Source organism: Phacochoerus africanus, chromosome 15 (assembly GCF_016906955.1).
Source record: "Phacochoerus africanus isolate WHEZ1 chromosome 15, ROS_Pafr_v1, whole genome shotgun sequence".
Classification (NCBI taxonomy): Eukaryota; Metazoa; Chordata; class Mammalia; order Artiodactyla; family Suidae; genus Phacochoerus; species Phacochoerus africanus.
The window spans coordinates 1,069,691-1,082,218 of record NC_062558.1 but is presented as its reverse complement, the minus strand read 5'-3'; the positions used below and the strand labels follow the sequence as shown (position 1 = coordinate 1,082,218).

The following is a 12,528-nucleotide window of genomic DNA, read 5'->3' as shown; positions in this document are numbered from 1 at the left end:
ACTCTATCTCAGGTAAAATTAGGATTCTGTTAGGGAGAATGAAGGGATGTGAATGCTGAGACAGAAAGCCAGCCACCTCTGTCCCGAGTGACAAAAACAGAAGCAGGATGGAGAGGGTACGAGACTGTGGAGAGGTCAGGATGGGAGGGGAGTGCTTTGATTGGAGACGTAGTGGTGAAATTGGACCTGGGAATGAGCTAGACGGGTGACTGGTGCTCCCCCAAGCCATCAGCATCATCCACGCAGACAGCTCTCCCCCAGGGCCTCGGCATCCTGTGGCTGCATAGGATTTCTGTGGGAGTGTTTCGTAGTCACGGGACACTCCGGGGATTATTTACTGAGTGGGTCACGTTGGGAGCATGGCAGAGTTGGAGACCTCACATGGCCTAGGTTTCTAGAGCCACCTTGTACCTCACTTCCCTACTAAGGGCAGGAGACCAGAGCCCAGGTTAAGGGTGACGTGTGGCCCCCACGGTGGGGGCCACAGAGGGAGAGTACTCCGTGAGGCAGCCCTCTCTTCTTCCCCTCCCGGCCTCCCTGGCTTCCTGGTGAATCCAGTATTGCATTTAGCATGGGTCGCGCCCTTGCCATTGGGCGCCTGGGCTGGCCGTCCCCGTGGGCCCCCAGCGAGGGCCTTGGCCTGCAGCCCAGCTTCTGTCCTGTAAATAGTAGTGTTGGCGCCCAGCCACACTTATCCATTCCTGCGTCATCTGTGGCTGCTTTCTTGCTGCCACACTGGCATCGAGTAGCTGGGACGGAGGCCCTAGGAGTAAAAAGCTGAAAATAAAGCTCATCCAGCCCTTTGTCAAAAAGAGGTGCCAGCCTCCACCCCGGATGGGCTGGTCCCTGGAGGAGGAGTGTGCTGTCAGTGTGCTCCCTGACTTGAGGGATCCCTAGGTGCCTCAGGGTTTGGGGGGAGCCTGGGCAGGCCCACCTTTGGGCTGCAAGCAGGAAGCATGGAGTTAAGGACACCCCCTGTGCTGCCTTCCTTTGTGAAGGGGAGCCAGGTGGTGGTAGTGCCCCATAAAAAGTAAATAAGGCAGGAGTTCCCTGGTGGCTCAATGGGTTAAAGATCTGGCGTTGTCACTGCTGTGGTGCAGGTTAGATCCCTGGCCTAGGAACTTCTGCATGCTGCAGGTGCAGATTAAAAATAAATAAATTTTAAAAAACTAAAATAAAAAATAAAAGACCTTCCCAGAGCACTGTGGAGGGCAGGCTGTGCCCTCTGCTAGGTTTTGGGGCCTACATGAGGATTCTGGGCTGTGAGAGGTGAGGAAGAAGCCTGGGGAGTTTCCTGGAGGCAGTGACTTGACCAGGTGAACAGGAAGTCAGAACTTCTCCCCAGATGCTCTCGGGAGGTTTGATTGGACCTGGTGTATCAGGGAGCAGCAGGGCAGGTTCCCATGTAGGGAGCCGGGAGGGAGGGAGCTGACCTCCCCTCAGACCTCCAGAGGGGTTGCGGGCAGGATGCTGACGGTGAGCGGGGGGGGGGGGGGGGGGGGGGGGTGTGCAGGGAAGGTTCTGCGGAGGCAGGAGCCGTGGGTATCAGTTGGACTAATAGGCGTGGAGGTGGCTTGGCTGGGGGAGGTAGAAAGAAGAGGAGGAGGTTAGGAGCGCTGACTCCCAGGGCCCCCAGGGGAGGGGAGAGGGGTGGAGGTGGGGGCAGCTGCTCTGCCGTTTTGCAGAAGAGGGTACTCAGTGGAGCAGGTTGTGTGCCTTGGACGCTGTGTTGGGGCCCCCCCGGGTGTCTACAAGTGTGAGGGTTCCGCCGTGACTTCATTGTATTCCCCAGGTGTGACTGGCCAGTGTTCTTCTGCCTCTGCTTGGACCAGTGTTTCGGTTTAAACCTCTCCCTGAGAAGCAGGGGACAAGTCCATTTCAGAGTCTCACTGGGATCCCAGCAGAGCCTCAGCTCGGGGGCAAACCCCAGTGCTTAATTGCCCCAGCATACTGACCTGGAGCCGGGCTCTCTGCAGCTCACTTCAGGGACCCTTGCGGACAGTGCATGGGGCTGAGCAGGTGGTCGTGAAGCCGGGGCAGTGTGGGCTCCAGGAGAGCCCCCCTTTCTCAGTTTAGCACAGGCCTGTTCTTTCCGTATGGTGCTTCTTCTTGGTGACATATCAGAGGCCATGACCACTGTTCCCATGGTGGGCAGACTTTTTACCATGAGGCTGGAGGAGCAAGGCCATCAGGCGGCCCTGTGTCCTGCAGGAGGTCACCTACTCCTGCACAACCAGGACACACACGCTGGTGTGTATGCATGCCTTATGCGTGTACATGTGTGTGCTTGCACATGTGTGTGCGTACACTCCCACATTTCAGCCCCTGTGCAGCCCAGTCTTGAGCCCTGGCTGTCATCCTCAATGAGTATTACAGGAATTGCGAAGCCCAAGTCTCCGAGGGAAACTGAAACCCCGGTTCCATTCTCTTTCTCCCCATCGCTTTACCAGCTGGACACGGCGGCCGCACAGGGAGGAAGCTGGGCAGCCTGGCAGGCGTCTGTGGCCCTGGTCTGGGTCCCTGTGTCTGTCCTGCATTCCGGGCCAGCCTGAGGAGCAGGAAGCCCTGAGTCCTGTAGCTCCTTCTGGGGTGTGGTGTCTGTGTGGGGCTGTCTCCCTGGGAGTACCCGCTGCCGCCGCCGCCCACAGAGTCCATGGCTTGGGGATGTGGTGAGAGCAGAGCCGTGCGGGATGTTGAGCAAATGGAAAGCAGCCGTTATTACCACACCTCCTGACTTGTAACCCTTCCTTTTCATTTTCTTCCAGAATTTCTTCAGAAGGCTGTAACGAAGCACATTGGCTAAGAACCGGGGGGCCTTTGGCACCTGCAGTGCTGGGAGCAGCCTGACCTCACCCAGGTGCTGAGCGATGCTGGGCCTCAGTGGTCACACAGCCCACCAGCTCCAGGCTGTGCTGTGGGTCAAGGCCGCAGGGCTCTGAGCAGCAACCACCACACCCGCTGTGGGCTCCCCTGCCCTCGGGCCTCCATTGCCCAAGCCCCCACTGCGGCCCCAGCCGATGAGGATGCGGTCCCCCATCTGGAGGCTGCTCACTGCCCTCGCCGTGGTGTTCGGGACAGCGGTGGCGTTTGCACCCATACCTAGGCTCACCTGGGAGCACAGAGGTGAGGGCAGAACCGTACCAGGCCCTGGTGGCGTCAGAAGGGAACAGCCAGCCCTGCTCCCTGCTCGTACTGTGGGGCACCCTTGGTTCTGCTGGGTCTGTGCCCTTGGCACTGGTGTGTGGGCAGACTGCCTGCACCACTGCTTCTGGGAGGGTGCTCAGATAAGTGAAAACACCCGCAGGGCTTGTTCATGGCCTGCTGACTTGGTTTCTAAATCAGGGGGGACCCTGGACACAAGTTTATCTTCCTTGTGCCCAACGATGTTTGGTGCCTGCTGCCCAGGCATAAACCGCAGCAAGGAGTATTTTGAGGACATTATGTAGCTGAGTTTCAGTTGTTTTCATTTGCTGTTTATTAGTTTCTCTTTTATTTCCTCTCTTTCGGACCCCGCCACCCGAGTCTTTCAGGCTCAGTGGGTAGAGAGCTTCATTCCCGGTCCTGGGCAAGTTGTGCTTGAGGGCTGAGCTGTCTTGTGCAGAATTCCAGGCAGTGCATGTGCTGGGAGAGCCTCTCTCCTGTGTGCATCTTCCTCAGCACTGGGAAGTTGGAAGAGCATAGATTGTGAACACCTAACTCTTCAGTAAACTGAGAGCCTCGTGCGACATGGAAAGCCAGCTTGAAAATTGATGCGGGGAAGCTCCTGTTGTGGCTCAGTGGGTTAAGAACCTGACGTGGTGTCTGTGAGGATGCGGGTTCAATCCCTGGCTTCACTCAGTGGGTTAAGGATTTGGCCTTGCTGCAAGCTGCAGCGTGGGTCACAGTGAGGCTCAGATCCAGTGTTGCCGTAGCTGTGGCGTAGGCCAGCAGCTGCAGCTGTGATTCGACCCCTAGCCTGGGAACTTCCATATGCTTCAGGCGCAGCCCTAAAGAGACAAAAAAAAAAAAAAATTGATGCTGGGATGGTCAAAAACAAGACATAGCTCCTTAGGAAATAGTGTGAGTACATTTCTATTGCTCCTAAAGAGATAATCTTTGAATTTCTTATGTTCCTAAATAGTCCCTGATATAGTTATTTAATAAGTGAAACAAAATGTCATTGGTTTCTCTGTTTTGGAAATTTGTGGTGGTTATCCCTGAGAAATGTTTGGGTTAAGGGATAGGATCACTGAAACAGACTTTTTTTTAAAGGCTTTGAGGTAAATCCTTTTTTTCTGAATAAGAAAACCCTAAGTAAGTTATTTTTTTTTTTAGCCTGTGGATGCCTAAACAGCCAGAGACCAGAGTTTGATGGGAGACAGAGGGAACCACTGTGGTCAGCACTTGAGGTGTCTGGCTTGTAGTCTCCTGGGGGGGTCACGAGGTCACCCTGCAAAGAGGTTGTGCTGCTGGAAGGTTGTACTCCTGGGAGGTCACACCGCCAGGGGGGTCATGTTCCTAGAAGGCCCCATTCCTGGGAGGTCACATCCCCTGAGAGGCCACGCTGTGGGCTTGGGAACTCGGCTGCTGGAGGGAGCAGGAAGGGACATCAGAGCCAGCACTGCTAGAGCATGCGGGCTCTGGGGCTCACACTGGGCGGTGGCCTCAGCGGCTCTGCTCTACCCCAGGGGGCCCGAGTGCTGGCCTCGGCCAGCGGCCTGGCCACCGTGGCAGCAGACCCGTGCCCAGCCCTAGGGAGACAGCAGAGCACACCCTGGTGCTCCGAGTATGTCCAGGCCCGGGAATAGCTAATGCAGGGGGGCTCCCTGGCTCAGGTGGCTGCTGTGGTGCAGGGTCAATCCGTGGCCCAGGAACTTAAATGTGCTGCGGACGCAGCCAAAGAAAAAAAAAACCCACCTGATATGTTCTCCTGCTCTCTGCCACCCACCCCCGCCACCCCCAACCCCACCACTCCCTCCCCAGAGGTTCAGCTGGTGCAGTTTCACGAGCCGGGCATCTTCAACTACTCAGTCTTGCTGCTGAGTGAGGACAAGGACACCTTGTACGTGGGCGCCCGGGAAGCTGTGTTTGCCTTGAACGCGCACAACATCTCCAGGAAGCAGCACGAGGTATGGTGATAGGGGTTCCCTGCCGCGTCCACGACACAGACCTCTCTCCAGTGTTGCCTCCTCAGATCCGCACACGGGGCTCCTCCTGGGGTGGCAGACCCTTTCTTGACTGAGCAGCCTGCTCACCCCAGTGGCCGGCCCCAAGATGTCCTACACAGCTAGCCAGCAGCCTCCCCAGCCAGCAGGGCCTCAAGGTTCCTTTCCGTCCTGTGTCCATGAATGAAGCCCCGTCTCAAGACGTCCCTGGCAGCCTGCCCCCTCCCCGGGCCTGCAGCACGCACAGGGATCACCGTTATTTTATCTTGGATTCTCTTTCTTTTTTCTTTTCGTGACTACCCCAGTGGCATATGGAGGTTCTCAGGTTAAGGGTCACATTTTAGCTGCAGCTACCAGCCTACGCCATAGCCACAGCAACGCAGAATCTGAGCCGAGTCTGCGACCTACTCCACAGTTCACGGCAACACCAGATCCTCAACCCACTGAGGGAAGCCAGGGGTTGAACCGGCAACTTCATGGACACTAGTTGGGTTCTTAACCCACTGAGCCACAATGGTATCTCTGAAAAGAAAGTGTCTTATTTTTTATTTTAATGATGTTTATTTTTTTCCGTTAGGGCTGGTTTAAGAAAGTGTTTTAAAAATGCAGGGCACTTAGAGCAGAGGGACCCTCAGGGCCTGCTGCCCGCTCAGCCCCTACTCCCTCTGTCATGAAACCCCCCTCCTCTGAGCCTCGATCTTCTCCCCAACTCCTCGGGCTGTGGCTGCCTCTCAGTCTCGTCCTGGGAGCATAGCAGTCCCCTGTACATGGGTACAGGTGCGCGGTCTGAACCCACGTTGCTCTGTGATGACTTCACTGCGGCCCCTCAGAGTGAGAGGCTTCAGGCCCCGTAGACACAAAAGAGAAACAGCAGTGAAAGGACCACAGCCAGGCTTCAGTGACACCCCCCTGAGTGTGATCACAGGCCCGTCAAGAGGTCACGTTCCTGGATGCTTATGCAGTGCGTGTACATAATGACAAAACTGTGCGTTTTCATTTCTTTTTTTTCTTTTCTTTTTGATCTTTTTAGGGCTGCATCCGCCGCATATGGAGATTCCCAGGCTAGGGGCCTAATTGGAGCTGTTGCTGCCGGCCCACAACCATAGCTCACAGCAACGCCGGATCCTTAACCCACTGAGCGAAGCCAGGAATTGAACCTGCATCTTCCTAGATGCTAGTCAGATTCGTTTCTGCTGAGCCACAGCGGGAACTCCTGCATTTTCATTTCTCAAAGAAGAGGCTCTTTGAAATGGGACTTGGTTCCGCTTCCGTGTGTCTGGATTAGGACTGCCACATGTCCCTGAGGATGAGTTGCTGGGGATTCGCTTCCCTGCCGAGGAGGAGCCCGTGGGGTTCCTGACTTCTGAGTGCTCGACCCCGGCTTTAATTCCCTGGGGGGGGACTATACGTTGGCATTAATCCTGGAACATCACACAGGCAGATGGGGGCCTCTTGGGGATGGGGAGGTGGGGCTGTGCCTCTCTGTCCTCTGGAGGGCGAGGGCCTGAGGCGCCCGCCAGCCTGGCTGCTGTGTACCGCCCCCCCCCCCCCCCCCCCCCCCGTGTGAAAGGAGCACAGATCCTAGCAGCAAGTCCCCTGTCACTTTCACCTGCTGCTGTCACATAAAATTTAAAGTATCCGAATCCTGCCGTTCCGCTGATAGTTGAGACTTTTTATTGGACCCGAGAATCACTCTTGAAGGGATGAAAATCCCACTTTGACGTTTGAAGATGCCTGTGGACAGCTTTTTGTTGCATAGTTGAATCCTCCCACTTTCGGTCCTTTAGTCTTTGCAGTTGTTTTTCAGTGAGCAGGGGTCCCCTGGCCACAGCATGAGGATCCCAGGACTTTGACGCAGCCCCCGTTGCTCACGGGCTCCCGCCCGCAGTCGTCTCCCCTGAGCCTTGCGTTGCGCTGCAGTCTGAGATGTCACTGTCTGCGGAAATACCTGTGCCCTGAACACCACCATCTGCTTTGTACCCTGTCCCTTTTTTACACCAATTTCTCCTTGGAAAGGGGGAACATGCCCTGACACGGACTCTCATTTTCCCTCACAGGCGTATTGGAAGGTCTCGGAAGATAAAAAAGCAAAATGTGCGGAAAAGGGGAAGTCAAAACAGGTAATTTCTTTTGCAAGCTCCAGAGACCACCCAGGCACGTCTTCCTTGTTCCACTCTCCTGAATGCCCTGACGTCTGCAGGGCAGCCCAGGCGTGTCACGCAACCCTCAGGATTCCGGCGGGCTCGCTTACGTCATCGAGGTCATCTTGCTCCTTACTCCTCTGCTTCCACGTGGTGGGCTTGGGGCTCCTGATGCAAGCGCCAAGCAGGCTTTTGAAAATTAAAGTTTCTCTGAAAGTTCCCATTGTGGCTCAGAGCTAATGAACCCTGCTGGTATCCGTGAGGATGCAGGTTCACTCCCCTGCCTGGCCTCGCAGGTTGCAGGTGCAGCTCGGATCTGATCTTGCTGTGGCTGTGCTGTAGGCTGGTAGCTAGAGCTCTGATTCAGCCCCTAGCCTGGGAACTTCCAAATGCCTCAGGTGCAGCCCTGACACAAGAAAACAAAAGAAAAAAGGTTTTCTGCATTGAATTTAATCAAATGGCTTAAAACTTTGACTACGGAAAATGATGTCTAGTGCCTGCTGGCTAAAGGTGTAAAATGCAGGGGTTCTTGCCTTCCCTAAACCCCAGTGGCCAGGAGAGATTGCTGTAGATTTCTGGATTTTTGGCACCATCAATCCCTTGAGAATCTGCTCCTTGTCTGGAAGATACTGGGCACCCCAGCGTGATGCCCAGTGTCCACTTCCCTCCAGAGCTCTGGGTTCCTCCCATCACCCCCAAGAGCCTGACCCTAACAGATGCTGGGCTGCTCTTGGAATCTCCACGTATAAGAGCCCTGTCTCCCTTGGTAGGTGGTAAAACAGCTGAGTTATTGTGCATTTCAGTAGCTCTTGGCTAATCTCAAAACAAAATTTGGGGGGCGGGGGGGGGGGAAGAGCAATTTCTGATTCAACTTTTGTAGCAAAATGTTGACCGTTTTCCCCACAGTCACTAAGGTCAAAGTTACTTTAGGAAACGAGGGAAAATGCAGGCATTGTGATGTAATAACAGGTGTCACAGGGAGTTGTCTCGGAGCTAAATTAGAACAAGCCCTTTGGCTGGCCCCTCTTGGAGGCCATATGCGGACAAGAGTCCTTCCCAGTTTAAACACAATCATGGCAAAAAAAAAAAAAAAAAAAAAAGCAAAAACCCTTCCTATGTGGAAATAATGTCAGATGTCGGCACATATAATCCAAGTACATTTCAGCCTTAAATGCTGAGTGGGTTCTCCAGTGGTGTCTGGTTTTCCTGCGGGGCCTTTCTGATGTACAGCCAGGCTCAGAGCCTTCTCATTAGTCCAGCCTCCCCCCTGAGCTGGGCGGGCCAGACACACCCCACTCCTGAGAAGCAGTGTTGCACACCCTGGGGTGCAGAGGGTGGGGTCCCCTCGGGAAAAGGAAGGCGGAGGGTATTCTGTACAGCACACCCGCCATGGGTCTGCCAGCAGAATGAATGGTTTGTGCGTGGAGTGAGAGGCAGCGTGGTTTTTTCCATATGGTGGGTGTCCAGTAAGCTTTGAGGTGAGCTTTCATTGCTTTCTGGCCAGTACATCTTCGTTGAGTATAAATTAGTGACTGAAGTGAAATCCATTTGGCACCTGACGGCAGCCTGGGGATCCTGCAGAGACAAAAGCCCTCAGGCCAGCTGCAGATTGAGGTTTGTCCGGAGTTGGAACTGGATCTCAGTGAACCTGCACAAACCGGGCAGGGCAGGGCTGGCATTGAAGGAGGACGACATCTGAGGCAGGCGGGCTGGTCGTCCTTGAGCTGTGAGGAGCTGTTGTTGGGTGTGTGCTCAGCTGAGTCCTGCTCTGAATTAAGCAGGTAAAGCATTTGGGGTGGTGGAGCCTGCCTGATGGGTGACGCTGTGCCTTTTTCTCCCTTTGCAGACAGAATGCCTTAACTACATCCGCGTGCTGCAGCCGCTCAGTGCCAGTGCCCTTTATGTGTGCGGTACCAACGCCTTCCAGCCAACCTGTGACCACCTGGTAAGGCCACAGCATGTCCCCTGGTCACTGATGAAAGCAGAGTGGGGCTCAAGGCCAGTGCTAAGTGGTCTCCACTCTGCAGACCAGGAGGATTTTCTCCTACTGGTTGTGTGTGTGTGTTGTGGGGGGTGGGGGGCGGATCTTGGCTCCTCAGGAGGCCTCTGCCCACTCTCTGGCCTCCTCTAAGCCTGTCCCGTCTGTAAACCACCATGACTGAGGGCCTGGCTGGGGCGGGACTCATGGGCCCAGTGGCCGACCTTTGGGAAGTCTCTTGTTGACCAAGAGAAGCAACCATGAGCCATAATCTTTTTTTTTTCTTTTTTTTGCCTTTTCTAGGGCCGCTCCCGCAGCATATGGAGGTTCCCAGGCTAGGGGTCGAATTGGAGCTGCAACTGCCAGCCTACACCACAGCCACAGCAATGCCAGATCCGAGCCATGTCTGCAACCTACACCACAGCTCACGGCAATCCCAGATCCTAAACCCACTGAGCAAGGCCAGGGATCCAACCCACAACCTCATGGTTCCTAGTGAGATTCGTTAACCACTGCGCCACGACGGGAACGCCCATGAGCCATAATCTTGTCTATTTCTCCCTGTTACATTTTGCATTTTGTGAGGGAGCCCTGGCCATGACATGGGTCCTGTCACGTGGAAAAGTCAGGACTTCTATTCCTGGATCCCTTGATCTTGGTTCATGTACATTATGGGCTCAATGTTTGTGTCTCCCCAAAATCCATGTGTTGAAGCCCCCAATCCCTATCTCCAGTGGTATTTGAAGATGCAGCTCATGAGGCGGTAATTAAGGTTAAACAAGGTCATATGGGTGGGGTCCTGATCCGAGAGGATGATGGCTCTATAAGAAGAGGACAAGCCAGCAGAGATCTGTCTCTCTCACCACATGAGGACACAGCAAGAAGGCGGTTGGCTGTCTGCAAGCCAGGAAAGGTTCCTCACTGGGCACCCGCTGTGCCCACACACTGGTCACAGGCTTCCAGCGCCTAGAACCACAAGGCATGAATGTGTGTGGTTGCAGCCACTGCTGCCCTACCCCTGTTGGTCTTCATGGCAGCTGGGCCCACGAGGACAGTGTATCTGCCGCTCTAGTCAAGGGGGCCACCATCAAATGTCAGCTGTTGTGGTACAAGTTGCCCACTGATCTGCAGTTCTGGATTTTGCCCCTCCAAGGTGTGACAACATGATGCCAGTGTGCCTAGTGTGGTTTTTTTCTTTCCTTTCTTTCTTTTTCTTTCTTTTTTTTTTTTTTTTTGTCATTTTAGGGCCACACCTGTGACATACGGAGGTTCCCAGATTAGGGGTCGAATAGGAGCTGCAGCCGCCAGCCTACGCCACAGCCACAGCAACACAGGATCCGAGCCTCATCTGCGACCTACACCACAGCTCATGGCAACACCAGCTCGGCTCCTTCACCCACTGAGCGAGGCCAGGGCCAGAACCCGAGTCCTCATGGATACCATTTGGGCACCTTACCCCACTGAGCCACGATGGGAACTCCTGCTGAGCGGTTTCAGAAGCAGGACCCATCTCTCCCTCAGCTGCGTCATATGCTTGACCCTCCACGAGCCCCGTCGGTTGCCTTCTGCTGTGTTGGGGTCCTTTGGAGGGGCGCCCCCACTCATACTCAGCCCTCCTGCCACTCCCCTGCTGGCTGTTAACAGGAAGGAGAGAGCAGATTGGACGACAGCGTCTCTCCAGGAGATGTTCTTCTCAGCTCTTCTGCTGAGCCGTTTGTAGTGAACACAGAGAGGGAGAAGGAGTGTTTTTAATGCACCTCATTGAGGATTGACGATGAAGCGCATTTCCTAGTGTTTGTCCCTGATTTAGAGAGTGCTTGGCAAGGGTGAAACATGCTGGAATAGCAAGCTTACTTTGCTGGAACCATAAATTCATTGGAATTAAAAAATGTTGTCCCGGAGTTCCCGTCGTGGCGCAGTGGTTAACGAATCCGACTAGGAACCATGAGGTTGCGGGTTCGGTCCCTGCCCTTGCTCAGTGGGTTAACGATCCGGCGTTGCCGTGAGCTGTGGTGTAGGTTGCAGACGCGGCTCGGATCCCGAGTTGCTGTGGCTCTGGCGTAGGCCGGTGGCTACGGCTCCGATTCAACCCCTGGCCTGGGAACCTCCATATGCCGTGGGAGCGGCCCAAGAAATAGCAACAACAACAACAACAGCAACAAAGACAAAAGACAAAAAAAAATGTTGTCCAGGCTTGAGTCAGAGATAAGCAGTAGGACAAAGTCTAGGCAAAGTCAGGCCCTGCCTAGAAAACCTTGAATCCACACGCAGACCCCTGGGGTGGGGCCCCCACACAGTGTGGGGCTCTGGGGCTCTCAGTGTCTGCAGACTCTGGCAACTAAGGCTGTAATTGGGGTGGCCATGCTGCTAGGTGTTGAGACCCTCAGTCCTTAGAGACATGTTTAGTTTCTTTTTCTTTTGTCTCATTAATCATACTAGAAACATTTGGGGAGTTCCCATTGTGGCTCCGCAGGTTAAGAACCCGACACAGTGTCTGTGAGGATGCGAGTTCAATCCCTGGCCTGGCTCAGGAGATTAAGGTTCTGGCATTGCCGCAAGCTGTAGTGTTCATCAAAGATGTGGCTCAGATCCCATGTGGCTGTGGCTGTGGTGTAGGCCTGCAGCTGTGCTCTGATTCGACCCCTAGCCTGGAAACTTCCATATGCTGTGGGTGTGGCCCTAAAAATTAAATTAAATTAAAAAAAATTCTTTTGTATTTTTTTGTCTTTTTAGGGCCACACCCACGGCCTATGGAGGTTCCCAGGCTAGGGGTCGAATCAGAGCCGTTGCCAACAGCCCACGCCACAGCCACAGCAACACCAGATCCAAGCCAAGTCTGCAACCTACGCCACAGCTCACGGCAACGCCAGATCCTCAACCCACTGAGTGAGGCCAGGGATCGAACCTGAAACCTCATGGTTCCTAGTCAGATTCGTTTCCGCTGCGCCATGACGGGAACTCTGGAAAATGTTTCTTTTTAAAAAAAAATTTAATTTGGAGTTCCCATCGTGGCACAGTGGAAACAAACAAACCAGTGGGTTAAGGATCTGGCATTGCTGTGAGCTGTGGTGTAGGTCGCAGACAGGCATGGCTTGGATCCCGCATTGCTGTGGTTGTGGTATAGGCCGGCAACAGCTACAGCTCCAATTGGACCCCTGGGAACCTCCATATGCTGGGGTTGTGGCCCTAAAAAGCGCCCCCCCCCAAAAAAAGGAATATTTTGCACATGAAAGGATTTTCTAACTGAACTCTTAATCAGAAGCTT

General features: G+C 54.4%; 1 protein-coding gene across 8 annotated transcripts in view; it reads left to right on the top strand.

Annotated features, from left to right (window-relative positions):
• The window catches only part of SEMA4D (semaphorin 4D), a 122,187-nt gene that overhangs the window by 81,106 nt on the left and 28,553 nt on the right, over positions 1-12,528 (top strand). For 7 of the 8 annotated variants that reach the window (XM_047761734.1, XM_047761735.1, XM_047761727.1 and 4 more), the window contains exons 3-6: positions 2,766-3,123; positions 4,963-5,108; positions 7,202-7,264; positions 9,132-9,230. In XM_047761734.1, coding sequence (XP_047617690.1) covers positions 3,018-3,123; positions 4,963-5,108; positions 7,202-7,264; positions 9,132-9,230 — 414 coding nt within the window. In that variant the 5' untranslated portion in view covers positions 2,766-3,017. Of the gene's footprint in view, positions 1-2,765; positions 3,124-4,962; positions 5,109-7,201; positions 7,265-7,715; positions 8,052-9,131; positions 9,231-12,528 lie in introns of those variants that run through there. The other variant, XM_047761733.1, reaches the window with a different exon arrangement.